The sequence below is a fragment of the Notothenia coriiceps genome, unplaced genomic scaffold, assembly GCF_000735185.1.
Source record: "Notothenia coriiceps isolate Sejong01 unplaced genomic scaffold, NC01 NC01_scaffold00035452, whole genome shotgun sequence".
Lineage (NCBI taxonomy): Eukaryota > Metazoa > Chordata > Actinopteri > Perciformes > Nototheniidae > Notothenia > Notothenia coriiceps.
In genome coordinates this window covers 74,382-88,969 of record NW_011368153.1, presented here as the reverse complement: position 1 = coordinate 88,969, position 14,588 = coordinate 74,382, and the positions used below count along the sequence as shown (strand labels likewise).

The following is a 14,588-nucleotide window of genomic DNA, read 5'->3' as shown; positions in this document are numbered from 1 at the left end:
TCCAACCGTATTGTTTGGAAACATCTAATTTAGGCTTGGTTGATAAACCAGTGGGAGGGGGACGTGTTGAGCCGCCGCACCTTTGCAAAAGAATTAGGTGTGTTTTGTAATGTACGTTAGCGACTGCAGCGTTGCTAGGCGCGTTAGCTAGTGCGCGCTCCGCACAACACCGGGGACCTCCGGCGACGTTTGGGTCTACGTCAACCCTAAAAAGCGGGAGGTGTGATGCTAATCAGGTAGTTAAACACCAATGCATACAACGGCACAATGAAGATTGTAGCCAGGGCGCAGCGCTTGATATGCTATTGTTACTCTCTCTCACACACACCACACCACACACACCCACACACACACAACACCAACAACACCACCACACACACACACACACCCCCACACCCACACACACAACACACCACAACCACCCACCACACACGCACACACACACACAACACACCCACCACACCACACACACACACTGTTCCTATTTTCAGTATCGGTTTCGCACACACACACACAACCACACACGCAACGGGCTGGCTCGATTATGGCACAAAATCATCAATCACGATTTCATTTGGTCACGTATTGCATGTCACGCTCTATTAACATACATTTTCAACAGTATCTTTTAACTGTTGATTACCCTGAATGTATAATCTCAACTGAAAACCAATACTAATTAAATAACTTTACATATTTAAATAAATAATATCATATAAAATATACATATACCACAAGCAACAGATCCAACAAATGTTTTGGAGCGCACTTCCCACACGCTCACTTATAAATATGATAAATAAAAATAAATGAGACTAAAATGAATTAGATTAAATGTGTTGTAGTGCACTGTCACAACCTAGCAAAGCTAAATAATAGTTTTTTTCGATTATGTTTTTGTAATTGTGGCAGGCCAAAATCATAATTGCGATTTTAAAATATGATTAATTGCACAGCCCTAACACGCACACAGACACACACACACTTTTTGGCACAGTTCTGTGCTGTTATGCTGTTATGTTCAGTCATTGTTCTTATGTTGAACATGAATTAATTTACTTTGTAAGTAATTATGGGACGTATTTCTTCTTTCATAGCAATTTTCCTTCATACTTTCTTGCCGTGAAATAGGTCTTAAATTCTATTCAAAGTGGTCTTAAAAAGGTCTTAAAAAGTCTTAAATTTGAGTTGGCGAAACCTGCAGGAACCCTGGTGTCTGAAAGGGACCAACAAAGGACCCTCCAGCACTGACATCTATTAAATGAGCACACAGGGCAGCTTCGAACTGATGTCACACACTGAAGATTTAGTAGAAGTGATGGTTAAAGAATTCACATAGACATAGCTTCTCAATATTGAACTATTACTAAGAGTAAATCCACGTTTGATAACTATTCAAAGCAAGCTCTGGGAGCTATATCCGCCTTATGAGATGGACCCCCGGATGTCTTTACTGCTCTCTGACACAGTGTCAACTTTGTCCTGTTATTATGTGAAGAAGAGACTGTTTATGAATGTTTTGGGCAAGTCAAATCAACTCTCAGGGTCATAACAATACACGGCTGTGGAGAAAGAATGTTAAAGCTCCAAGGCCGTTTGCCTGCATGAGACAGGAGTGAGAGGAGAGGCAATAGCAATGGAAAATTCTATATCGGTCAGTGTCTTACATACAGCAAATGAAACCGTTTGGAGCAGATGGTACACAGTTTTTTTTTTAGGTGTATTGAATATTTTTGGATGAAAGCCTAGTCTACAGCAGTACATGATTGAGCTCCTGTGCTGTTTCTACAACCTCAGGGAATCATAACTCTACCCTAAGCATTACTGTGGTGTTTTTGTTTCAGACCTACTCTCCCTCCAGCCAAGCAAGCCAACAGGAATCTGATACTGAAGGCCATCTCTGAGGCTCAGGACTCAATCAACAAAACTACAGCTTACCCAACAAGTATGCAGTGCCTTGCACACTCTTTTATTTAGCTCAGTCACCTTGATCCCTTTCTTACATTAACCCCTCGCTCTCCCCTCCCAGTACCACAGAGGCAGACTGTTCCCGTAGCGCCTCGGACTCGCAATGCCAGCACTGATGAGATGACTGCAGCCATCCAGCTGGTCCAGGAGCACCTCCAGAGCCTGGCCCCCAAAGTCCAGTCCTACAACCCTGCAGCGCTGCCTCCTTCCAGAGAGCCTGGTAGGATATGTAGGAGTGGAAACATATGATGTGCCTTTATCAGAGCAATGCTTGAAATACCCTGCCATCCAAAAGCCAGAGTTACAGGAAGGCAGTGAGTTAAAATGACATTACACCACGCATGACTCACTGATTTATTCCTCACAGCTCCAGTCAGATCTTTAGCCTCACGCCTCCAGTTGGACCTAGTAGAGAGCAATGACGGAGGAGAGCAGAGTGAGTATGGTGAGTCTTTTTGAGACCTTTCTTCTTTATGGGGCAACTTAAGAAAAGTGTTACAATAAAAAGTTGCTCTCACAAAAATCTTTATTAACTGACATTTGTATGTGCCTCTAGGTGTGGAAGTCGCTGTGGCCGGCAGTGAGACAAAGCCCTTTGATACCCGCTCCTTCATAGTGAGTCGACCGCAGCTGGGAGAAGCTACAGCCAAAAGTCAGCAGCGTCCTTTGGTCAAAGGGCTGCAGGGTGCTTTACCACGCATGGTTCAAGCCAGGTACACACACACATATAAGAGTTTTTCCTCAGCTCTTTAAATGTATACATTTGTCACATGTTCCCTCTCTTTTCTCTTCTCACACCAGTAAAGAGGGGGGCGACTCTGCCAGCCCTAAGTTCATAGTGACATTAGACGGGGTGCCGAGCCCGCTGGGAAATATTGCGGACTCTGAGATGGAGCTGGATGATGTGAGACCGCCCACAAAGGTCACCGAGGCAACCGTCCAAGCCAACAGGCAGCCCAAAGTCAGCATCCTTCAAAGACTCCAGGGATATGTCCGGTCAACAGAAGGTGTGTTCTTCCGTCAAGATAATTTGTTTCCTTACATTGAAGGCGCATTTTAAACTGTTCCGAAGTGCATCAGTAAAGGGTTAACGTAATGTCTTCTTTGGACAGACGATGTGATGGACGATGTGATGGATGTTGAGATGGAGGAAGACGATGCTGGCCCTTTAAAGAAAAAGAAGGGGGCGGAGCGCTGCAGGTTTTGGCCGGTCTGTAAAATTGGAGATGAGTGTGCGTACCACCATCCAACCACACAGTGCAAGTGAGTATTGTTGTTAGTTAATAAACTGAAGAAATGTGTTTTTCAGCCATCACTCAACACTTATTCGTGATTTCGTTTTTTTTTTCTGAAGGACTTTTCCCTCTTGCAAGTTTGGGGACAAATGCCTTTTCGTGCATCCTAATTGTAAATACGACGGCAGGTGTGCCAAGCCGGACTGTCCCTTCACTCATGTCAGCAGAAGAAGCCCAGCTGCCCCCCCACCCAGGCCAGGTACCTCTTTCGGCCTACAACACAGTTTATATAACGTATTAAAGGGTTGGAGACTCCTGGAGTAAATCACAAACATAATGGGGGTGTGAAGGTCTTCCTCTCAGCACCTCTAACTCGACCCTTTGTGTTCACAGCAGTGCAGCCAGTGCAAACCGCCAGCGTGTGCCGCTTCTTCCCAGACTGCAAGAAGATGGAATGTCCGTTTTATCATCCCAAGGTAAACATTACAAAGTGCTGTTGTAACACTCTTCAATGGTAATTTAAATGAATGTTGGATTTAGTTAAGGGGAAAGTGCTTCTATTTGAAAGTTTAAAATGTACTCTAGTCTCGACATTGTGCACAAAACTTAGGGTGTCTTACATTTTGTTTTGCTCCTCATATTTACCTACAGCCTTGTCGCTTCGGGGCGCAGTGTAAACGCTCTGGATGTACTTTCTACCACCCAACCACGTCTCTGCCTCCCAGACACGCCCTGAAGTGGACAAAGACGCAGACCAGGTGAGCGAATTAGTTTTGTCCCAAATTAAAAAGAATATTTAAAAAAAGCAATTTTTTGATTGTCGTCAGTCATTATAATGTTTGCATCTACTTAATACTGTTTTTCTTCCTCTCTCACAGCTAATAAAGTCCAGAAAGCCTGACAGAAGTCTGGGGACGATCAATGTGAAGTTACGAGAGATGATCTCTATCTGTTTCTATAGATTTCTTAATTCTTTCATTTTAATGTATTGTTTGGTTTGATTTTTAAGTTGTTTTGTAAAACGAAATGGTTTTTGTTCGTGCTCTCAGAATATTAAAAAACTTCACAGTGAACTTTAACTTTGTCATCTCATCATTTATCTCATGTTCTTGATTGTATAGTTCACGCAGATATTCACCACAGACTGATGATATTTATTTTGAAATGTAATAAATAAAGATGCGGCCATTTCAAGGAAGACAGCCGGTGACGGGGGTGGACACTTAAAGGATAAGACAAGTCACCTGAAGCAGCAGATGTTAATGCAATGAATCGAACAAAACACTTTTAGTTGTTTTAAAAAGAAAACAAACAGGGAATAATAACAAAAATAATTTTTTTAAACATTAAATAACAATATATATATAATATATATTATAATATATATATGATAATATATATATATATAATATAATATAAATATAACAAAAAATTATTAAAATGTTTCATCTGTCATCAGACAGATGAAACATTTTAATAATTATTTTTGTGTATTATTATTTCATCAAAAAACATGCCAAGTTACTTTTGATCACGTCAGAATGGAGGTTTCGAGGTGGAATTGAAAACAATTTCTAATCAATATTATTTGCGCTCATGACTTGGGGGCAAGTAGACGTCTGCTAGTGGCAGTTTATGTTTTGGACAGAGTTCAATTAGAAAAATATAGTCTTTCCAACTTATTTCATTAGAAAGGATGTGATAACACGGTTGTGTTTAAATGAAAACCGGAATATAGTGGTTATTTTATAGGTTTGCTCTAGGGAGACTGAACAGGGTGATTTAGTGTTAATAGTTCAGCAAATCAGCAAGTTACACACAGTAGAGTATAATTGCATATTACGAGATATTATCAGTAATAATGATTCAAATAGTGGTCTCCTGTTGGTTATAATAGAGAGATACAGACACTTGTGCGGCGCTGGCCAGCAGTCTAGAGACCTAAACCATGCAAAGGGAATGCTTTTGTCTAACTTGTTAATGTAGTGTAATGCGGAGGGGATCATTGAGGTGTGAAGGGTATCTGCACTGTCAAATAGTGAAGTAATGGATTATCTTATCCAAAAACATGCAAAAGCATTTTTTCTCAAAATAACTTGTGTTATCGGAGACCATTCATATAATGATTTTTGTATCACTGCATAGGCCTATATTATTGAATATCTTTCACACCAAAAATAAGCTTTGATGTCACTAATCTTTTTAACTTTAACGAAATCTTTGCAGGATGATTTTATAAAATGTACACAAAAAGTAAGGACATTTGTGCTTGGTAGATTATTTATTTTTGTAACAATGCTTCTTGGCAATACATCTTATACCGTTGGAAAGCCAGTTTATTTACCTTTCAAATGGTGCCATATTTGTGAGGAACATGTATTTGTGCGATGAATGTGGGTTGCGCCCATTTGACAAATCTCCTATATCAATGCCAAACAGCATCCCATCTCCGGTCTCGTAGGGCTGCCATGAGGCCCACATAGACTGGAACTTCAACATGTGGAGGAACATTATGTTAAAATCTCAATAGAATGGGACCCACATATCTTTCCTCCAAAATGACATCGCTCGCCCCCCAACAGAGCGAGGATTAGCAGAGACTTCCTCCAGAGTTTGGGAGTGGAGAAGATGGAATGGCCTGCCTTCAGTCCTGACGTGACCACAACCCCATTGTACACTTGTGGAATCAACTTGGCCCTGACTTCAATCATCCAATCCACCAAACACGAGTCAACAGCAAAGAAAAAGCTGTTTGGCATTGGCAGAGGAGATCTGTCATCTTTCATGGGCGCACCCCACTCAGCTCTGCTGCTCATCCCACACATGCTTGTTCCTCACAAATGTGGCTCCATGTGAAAGGTAAGAAAACAGGCTTTACGTTTACAACAGTATATTTATTGCCAATTACAAAAAATAAAGAATCTACCAAACACACATTTCTTTACTTTTTGGGTGACGTTTATAATACAATAAAACTGATCCTTTATCTCTTTAGCTGCAGCTGTATTTCCCGCCACTAGATGCCACTCTATCTGCGGCTTGATTACGTCACGTTTGTCAAATTCAAAAGCCCTATGAGCGAGTCTATTTCTTGCCGGGTGCGGTGGCGCGCGCCTGTAATCCAAGTTACTGGGAGGCTGAGGCTGGCGAAGCGTTTGAGCTCAGGAGATCTGAGCTGCAGCGGACTATGCCGATCGGGTGTCCGCACTAAGTTCGGTATCGATATGGTGCTCCTGGGGGAGCTCGGGACCACCAGGTCGTCTAAGGAGGGGTGCATCGGCCAAGGCCGGAGACGGAGCAGGCCAAAGCCCCCGTGCCGCTCAGTAGTGGGATCGCGCCTGTGAATAGACGCTGTAGAGCAGCCTGTGTAATACAGCGGGACCCAGTCTTTTTAACTCAAAAATAAAATACTACTACGACACGACACTCAAACATTATATTTTTCCACCACACAGCAGCTTCATCACTGCCTTTTCTATCTTCTTATTCTCATGAAAAACCCTCAAGAAGCAGCTGATCAGCTACACTGCCTCCACCTGGAGGAAACCTGAAACTACATCAACTAATTGTAACTTTGAGAATGTAGCCTACTACTCTTCAAAGAGCTTCCTGCTGAGCTACTCAGAAACATACTGGTAAACATCGGCAAATTGTCTCTATTCTCCTTTCTAATTTACAAAGATGCAGCAGTACATGTATGACTTCCACGATGAATCTGTCGTGCACCAACATCGAGGACTTGAAGAATTGTCATTGTTGTTTGTTAGCTGGTAACTGGAACGCAGTGAAGTTAGTTCAATGTCAGGAGTCAGGGGACGATTAGCCAACGTATTCGTTTTCATATTTAGATATTTGTTCACTTTCTGTTTTATACCATTAACATTCAGGATTTAGTTTGTACTATTTTGAATGTCAGGTGACCCAGGGTCTCTAAATGATAGTAGCATTATGTTACTACACTGCACGAAAAGGAAACACCTATTTTTTAAAGGATTGTAGTCCAATTTATATTTTATATGAAAATCTATGAAAAGTTATTTTTTAATTGAATTTTTCAATAGCTTCTAAATCATATTATCTGTTGATCCAAGCATTGCATTACTACTGTGGACAAGTAAGACACACCTTTTTTATTTTTGTTCTATAGTCCACCTTCTATTTTGTATGAATAGTAGCCTATAATACAAATATCTGCATTTATTTTGTTAAAGTCACATTTTTAAATAACCCATATGTCATGTGACCCAGAAACTCCAAATCAAATCATCATAAAACTACTCTGGACGAGGAACACACTTTGTTTTATTGGATCTTAGTCCACCTTCTATTTGATACAACTATATTCATGAAACATTTGTATTTGTTTGATTGTCATGTGACCCAGTGAGTCCAATCAAAGCAGTATTGTATCCCCTCTGGAAGCGACACTTATTTCTTTTGGAGTTTAGAGCTTTAATCTAAAGCAAATGCAATGATAATTCAAATTTTGACCTGATACTCATTACTAATTCCAAGGAGGGACATTTTTGTCTGTCCTAGGTTAAAGAGAAATTCATCCAACATATTTTACTTTGAACCAGAAATATGAAACTCCCATCAGGACCAAGTGGTTTACAGACAGACCTTATAGGGCTTTTGTCTAAAATGGAAATCTACTGTTTATTAGACAATGACACTCAGAGATTTGAGGGGAAAAAAAGACATCTAATCTGTTGTGTGACATTCAATGAAATGAATTCCATGTTTATTTCAAAGTCCTCACTTAAGGCATTTATGAGACACTGCATGAAGACAAAAACAGACACTTGGGGGATGTCAGTACTAATCGATGCTCCATTGTGTCATGGCAAGTTGGCAACCTGAAAAAATCTCACTTGCATATAATAGGAATTTAAAAAAAGAGCGTAAACGTAAATCACAGTCCCTGTTTCCAATGGGAACTAAATGACACACATTAAAAACAAATCCTACATACATTAAGGTATACTCTTCTATCAGTGTATTACAGCCACTTTAGAAAAGTAAAACAACTATTACACACACATGCTCACTAATAGTCATATTTTTCAAGTAAAAGCGTGAGAATGGGCTAATTTCACAGTAAACAGGAAATTCAAATAAATGATATAGCAGGTACTAATTGGTGGGGAAATAATTCCTTTGAACGGCATGCTTGTTTACGTCGTGTTACTCCTAAATGATATAAGAATTATCATCCAATGAATTTTCTCCTCCGTCACTTAAGTCTTAAACTGTTTTTGAATGTCAGTATGTGTATGATTGTGCTTTTTCTTTAACCATACAACCAACTGAACAGACCCTCTCAAGATGCCTGTGCATGCCATTTTAGTGTTTATAACCAGAAATATATATTTTAAACATTTGAGTCTTCCAAATCACATGTTATAGACCTGAGGGGTTCAGGAAAGATGACACTGCCGTTCAAAACACAGGAGATTACTTAGTAACACAACCTAATTCATCAATATACTTAAACCAAGTGTAAAACAAGTCCAGTATTTTTTAATAGCACTTTGCTAGTACTACACAAGTTAGTAAATTCATCTGAAGACATGCCATTAATAGAGCATGTGCCAATGCAAACAAAGCTAAATATTGACCCTTACAAGGACCCATCTTTACTGAAAGCTGCACTGTGTAGTCAGAAAAAACTCATGAAGCAATCCAAAGATAATGAAATAATCTATTGGCAACATTCAAGTTATTTAATGTCATTTTTGGTACAAAGCAAAAAAAGGTTTTCCTAACAACTTGAAAAAATAGCAATTGTCCCTTATTTAAAGAAATCCTATCACTACACAGTGCAGTTCAGCAGTTCAGGCAAAAATGTGCACATGTATTTGGTAGTGTTTTCTGTCTTCAAATGAAGAACATGTGTAAATATATGAGAGGGGAAATGTTAGAATTAGCCTATTGTAGTGTAAAATACAGATGAAGACATTTAAAAGACTTCCACAGGAGACAAAGTACTATTGTTAGACACAAACGCAGAATAGAAGACAAACACTCGACTACTTAATCCAAACAAAAAAGAGTTTAAACAGTAAGAATTGTGTTTGATAATTGTGCGGGGTTCTACAAATAAACAATTAGCAGCCTCTGAAGACATCCGACAAAACACTAAGACACACACTAAAACAATAGAAAGGCTCATATAAAGGCTCTGTGAAAACCAAAAAGATAATTGCTGGTAGCTTAACTTTGCTGAGTTTTATACAATCTCAAGTTTGTAGCACGAGTGTATAGTCTGGCCTTCCTCCCTAGACATGTACTGCATATCAACTCCGCTTTCTTTTCTGTGAGCCGGAGCGCCACCTCCCATCCCTTTCCTTGCATCCTCTTCTTCATTGTTGCCAGTCATTGGGACTTTGACCCAGCCGTCTGTGGCCAGGCCGTGTTTTTTCTGATGTCTCTTGTAATTGTCCCAGTGGCCAGTGGTGTAGCCGCACTCCTGACACTTGTACGGCTTCTCTCCTGTGTGTCGTAGCATGTGCCGCTTCAGGTTCATGCTCTGGTTGCAGCTGTAACTGCACACGTCGCACTGGAAGGGCTTCAAACCCGAGTGAACGCGCTGATGGCGCTTCAGGTTGGCCAGGTTCCCGCAGGCGTAATCGCACAAATGGCACTTGTAAGGTTTCTCGCCTGTGTGCACTCTGTGGTGGCGCTTGAGGTTGTCGAAGTGCGCTGAGGCATAGTCGCACTGTGGGCACTTGTATGGCTTCTCGCCGCTGTGAGTTTTCATGTGGCGGGCCAAGTGGTTTGGGTAGTGTGTGAGGAAGGGGCAGGCGGAGCAGGTGTACACCTTGTCGCTGCGCTCCCCGGGGCTGTTGGGAGACGACGAAGAGTCTTTAGTCAGCATTTCAAGGGTGCACTTGGGACAGATCTGTGCAGTGGTGCCGTCCTCGTCCTCAAGGACAATGCCACACAAGCGGCAAGTATAAGGGAAGAGTGAAGAGGGGAGGGGGGCGCCGTCTGCTATGCCCCCTCTGGTTGCCCTGGTGCTGCTGTTGCCCAGCTGGGGAGGAGGCAGCTGGGGGGGAGGCAGCTGGTGGGGGGGAGGCTGGTGGCTAGGAGCTGGGTTAGAGGCAGGTATGGGTGGTGGCGACGCCCCCTTTAAGCCATCAAAGGCTGACATGTAGTCATTGTTCTGGGCTCCCAAACTCAGGTTTGAAGTCGACCTTGCAGTTTCTGAAACTTCACAAAAAGATGAAAGTTAGTTATTAAAGCAGTTATTCAATTACTGCTTAAAGCTGCCTTCACATGACCAGCGTTAAATCAGCTCTGCACTAATGTTGCAGTCGTTTTTTTAAGGATGATACGCCCAACCTTGCAGTGAGCATAGATTTGCAAATCGCATAACGTGAAGGCAGCTTGAAGTTACTAAAAGGGTGCATCAAGTTTTAAAATCTTGCAACATGAGACACGATATTTGTAAAGAGAAAAACAAAACAGGTCTGGTTAATGAATAAAGGAAGGAAATGATACATACCCTTGGCTGGAGGTCCAGACACTTCTTCATTGGGTCTTTGCCCAGTCACATGCCTCTTCAGGCTGTTTTGGCCAATGGCAGGTCGAGGAGGGGCGTCCTGTCCCGCCCCTGCAGAGCACACATGCATGCGCTGATGCCTCTTCAGGTTGCCAAGGGAACTGCAGGCAAACGTGCACATGTCACATTTATAAGGTTTCTCCCCAGTGTGAATGCGCAGGTGTCTCTGCAGGTTGACCAGCTGGGCCGAGGCGTACGTGCACAGGGGGCAGTTATAGGGCTTCTCCCCGTTGTGTGTCTTCATGTGACGCTTCACATGGTTGGCGTAACGCGAGGAGAAGCCACAGATGTGGCACGAGTGCAGTTTGGCCAATTTGTCCTCAGCTGACAGCTCTTTGTCACTCATCTCGCTTTCCATCTCGTCGTCTTCTTCTTCTTCAAAATGCAAATGCGCACCAGGACGAATCCCGCTGATGCTTCCGAAAGGGGAACAGAAGTCTGGGCTTTTGGCTTCCCTTGAGGCTTTGCAGCACCTCAGGCAGTACGGGCCGACCAGGTCTATGCCCGGTCCCAGAGGTTCGTCTCGGAGCTGTCCGCAGCCCCTGCAGGACAGATAGGGGGGGAAGCTGGGCTCCGACTGGGAGGCTCTGCCCTCATCTTCCCTGCTGTTGTCAGTGGTGCTGTGGGAGTTGTCCGTCTCACTGTCCATGCTGAGCTGGCTGTAGGCAGGGCTCTGCTCTTCAGCCAGAGGATACACAGAGAAACCGATCTCAGCAGCTACTTCTGAACAAGGAAAACAAAGAGAAAGAGAGGTTTCTTAACACTGCACACAAAACAAGGAAAACATAGAGAAAGAGAGGTTTCTTAACACTGCACACAAAACAAGGAAAACATAGAGAAAGAGAGGTTTCTTAACACTGCACACAAAACAAGGAAAACATAGAGAAAGAGAGGTTTCTTAACACTGCACACAAAGAAGAAAGACCTTCATCACCCACTGTAATGTTTTAAAAGACTTAGACAAACACAAAGCACATTTCTGTACTGCTGTTTATTCTACAGAATTTCATAAAAATGTGTCCAACTCTCATTTCTTTGTCTCTTTATCTAATGCCTTTTTTTCCCTCTATATTCTACCAAGTAATACGATGTATTTTTCCAGACAGACAGCAGACAAAAAGTACAGAAGCACACACAAAAACAGCATCAGAGACAATCACACACATCTCTATTCATATGCTGTAACATAACATGTTTATTACAGAGGTTGCGCAGACATATATTACATAGTGAATAAACTACTGAGACATTTTGAAATAACCAGAGGAATTTATAGAGTAAAATATAACTGAAAAAATGCATTCTTTCTATAGTTCACAGCCTGGAGACATGTGTTTGGCTCAGGTGCAAGTGGCATGGATTAATGACAACAGCACTGCAAAGTAGCAAAATGCATCTTAAAAGCTGAAAATATATCTACCATGACATACAAAAGACCTCCAATACAGTATACACATCCAGTTCAAACAGTATCTTCTAACAAATATCACTGTGCAACAAAGAAAAAAACCCCGAAGTGTTACGGGTAGCGGCGCTCCGTTTCCATCTCTTAAGAGAAAACTTCAGTACAGACAAAAGCAAAAAGGAGAAAGTGTATTTCAGAGAAACACTCGGTACTCACAATGCTTCCTGCGCGGTCGACTGCGTTTTCAGGCAGTATAAAAACCTTTTTCCAGAGAGTAGGAAGAAAAGCTCTAAGACACAGCACTCTTTGGCTCCAGTGTGCTTTTGAAAGTGAATACACAGAGAGAAAACCTTCCTCCCTCACAGATGCCGAGGCAGGATGTGAGGAAGGGGAGAGGGGGAGACTGCTCTTTTATCCCAATGGAAACCCCTGGTGGATGATTACCCTAGCCTAATGATGATGATGATGACTGCAATGGTGAGGCAGCTGATGATGATGATGATGATGATAATGATGATGATGATGATGATGATGATGATGATGATGATGATGATGATGAGCGGGAAACGATAATGGCAGTAGGGGACTGGGAGCAGAGGCAGCAATAGATGATGATGATGATGATGATGATGATGATGATGATGATGATGATGATGATGAATAAATGCCCTCTCATAATGGTGTCCTTGATGGTAATGGTCCTATTTTTACGACCCCCTATATAATGACGGCGTCTCGGCTCCGTTCTCTACTTTTCCATTTTTCAGATCATTCTCTCAGACAAAGAGGCATGCTGGGAAATATGTGCTGCTGGTTCCATTTCTCTCACAGAGAGCGCCACGCTTCATCACCGACAAACAAACTCTTTAAAAGTCCGCTTTGTGCCGCCACTTCTTTACAAATGAAGCCACTGCTTACTCTAGTTTTAACATCATTAGAAGGATTTCAGATTCATTCCATGTTCTCACAGTAATGACAGGAAATGAAAAATGAGCGCCTATACAAAACATAATGAACCTATCGTCCTCCCACCATGAAAGTGTAGTTCAATGGAGTGGAGTCAAATGAAAAAAGATCAGGCTGTGTGATCCTCCCTTCATTGTATAATCAATAGACACATTCGCCAAAAGCGTGATAAGATGTCTATGAAATATATTACTAGAAAACACATAGCAACACCAGCAGGAAGGTGAACAAGCATTGATTGAAAACAGTGAGACACCAGATTGAAAGATAGACAGAGGGAGTATAAAAACAGACAAGCTGGCACCAAGAGCACACACAACATTTTTTCAAAGCTTTAATCCAGTCCATTTAAATCAAATCAAATCCTGTTTTTATACGATTTATAGAATTTTTCCGCCACAGCCATTCATCGCATTTACATTCTGATATCTCTCTGTATAGAAGTGTTCATCTTTGGTGCAGACCCGGCGCCAGAACAAATCTACAGAGAGGGCATATGATTTTCATGGGAGGGCACACAAAACCGCCATGTGCCGCGGCCAGTATCGGCGCCAGAGATTTTCTTTTGGGGGTGCTGTGGGGTAGCTTGACGTTTCATAGAGGCTGCATGTAGGGTTTCCCATTACGGTACCGGCGCTACAGTGGAATGTTCTATTGCAACACTCCCCACAGCTCATACACAGTGTACCCGCGACTGTTGCCAATGAAGGCTCGATAATCAGCTCACGGCATATATGTAAGCAGGGGTAGTAAGCAAGTGCTATTTCTTTTAAGTGGAGGGTGGACCTAACCTCCTCTAGGGGGGTTAGGGGGCCTGCTCCCCCGGGAAGATTTGTTTTAAATATTGAAGTTAAAAGCATCAATTTGGTGCACTTTGAGAGCAACATTAAAGAGCCTGTGACCCGAGTTTCCCCCATCATCCAAACCCATCAATTTGAGTAAATATTGTCCCCTTGAAAACCGTTACTGAACTGATTTTGGATATTTGTACTTTGATAACCATTAATCTGCCCTTCAATGTTGACCATTTTCTGGACCTTCGCGGGGATTCTTCAAGTCCCGCCAAATTATGTGTGACGTCAATGCGGGCACAGCGCTCCAGCTGCACCGTTCAGGATCCCAGCATCTGCATGTAAACGTACGATGGCGCACACAGCAGCAAGCTCAGACAGCGATGACAGTTTAATTTTGAACGTGTCTGAGAGCTCATATGAGGCTGAAGGATCGGTTTATGTTGTATCTGTTAGAAGTTTAGGAATTAGGTGCGTCAATATGGGCGATCATACGGTCATGTAGCCAGTGGTGGACTGGGACTAAAAATCATCCCGGGACTATCGACCGGCCCGCTTCGGTACCGCTAGTAAATTGTCAACGTGGGGAGTGGGGGATGTGCTAGTGACTTATCCGACCGGCCCACTTCGGTACCGGCCCATCGGGATTCGTCCCG

General features: G+C 42.4%; 2 protein-coding genes across 4 annotated transcripts; one reads left to right on the top strand and one right to left on the bottom strand.

Moving 5' to 3' along the window:
• The first annotated feature begins 1,811 nt into the window (after nucleotides 1-1,811).
• Nucleotides 1,812-4,276, top strand: LOC104962893 (zinc finger CCCH domain-containing protein 14-like). 3 transcript variants are annotated; one of them, XM_010791398.1, is made up of 10 exons: nucleotides 1,812-1,945; nucleotides 2,030-2,188; nucleotides 2,336-2,413; nucleotides 2,525-2,681; nucleotides 2,770-2,975; nucleotides 3,081-3,231; nucleotides 3,323-3,462; nucleotides 3,600-3,679; nucleotides 3,855-3,961; nucleotides 4,082-4,276. In XM_010791398.1, exons 2-10 carry the CDS (start codon nucleotides 2,089-2,091, stop codon nucleotides 4,083-4,085), a joined length of 1,023 nt encoding a protein of 340 aa, XP_010789700.1. In that variant the 5' UTR covers nucleotides 1,812-1,945; nucleotides 2,030-2,088; the 3' UTR covers nucleotides 4,086-4,276. The 3 variants fall into 3 exon arrangements, with proteins under 3 accessions (XP_010789700.1, XP_010789701.1, XP_010789699.1); XM_010791399.1 differs by having other exon boundaries at nucleotides 1,813-1,945; nucleotides 2,336-2,404; nucleotides 3,597-3,679; XM_010791397.1 differs by having other exon boundaries at nucleotides 1,813-1,945; nucleotides 3,597-3,679.
• A 3,637-nt stretch (nucleotides 4,277-7,913) lies between these two features.
• On the bottom strand, nucleotides 7,914-11,502 carry znf513a (zinc finger protein 513a). The gene is made up of 2 exons (XM_010791396.1): nucleotides 10,714-11,502; nucleotides 7,914-10,418 (listed from the first exon to the last, which is right to left on the bottom strand). The coding sequence occupies exons 1-2, from the start codon at nucleotides 11,417-11,419 to the stop codon at nucleotides 9,436-9,438; spliced, it is 1,689 nt and encodes a 562-aa protein (XP_010789698.1). The 5' UTR covers nucleotides 11,420-11,502; the 3' UTR covers nucleotides 7,914-9,435.
• Nucleotides 11,503-14,588: the final 3,086 nt, after the last annotated feature.

What these genes read in the sequence shown, in the direction of transcription:
- LOC104962893 (XM_010791397.1), top strand. Translation starts at nt 2,089, where the DNA reads ATGACTGCAGCCATCCAGCTGGTCCAGGAGCACCTCCAGAGCCTGGCC. An exon ending in CATCCAACCACACAGTGCAA is followed by an intron (nt 3,232 to 3,322) that starts GTGAGTATTGTT and finishes TTTTTTCTGAAG; the next exon opens with GACTTTTCCCTCTTGCAAGT. An exon ending in GTCCGTTTTATCATCCCAAG is followed by an intron (nt 3,680 to 3,854) that starts GTAAACATTACA and finishes ATTTACCTACAG; the next exon opens with CCTTGTCGCTTCGGGGCGCA.
- znf513a (XM_010791396.1), bottom strand. Translation starts at nt 11,419, where the DNA reads ATGGACAGTGAGACGGACAACTCCCACAGCACCACTGACAACAGCAGG. An exon ending in GTCTGGACCTCCAGCCAAGG is followed by an intron (nt 10,419 to 10,713) that starts GTATGTATCATT and finishes CTTTTTGTGAAG; the next exon opens with TTTCAGAAACTGCAAGGTCG.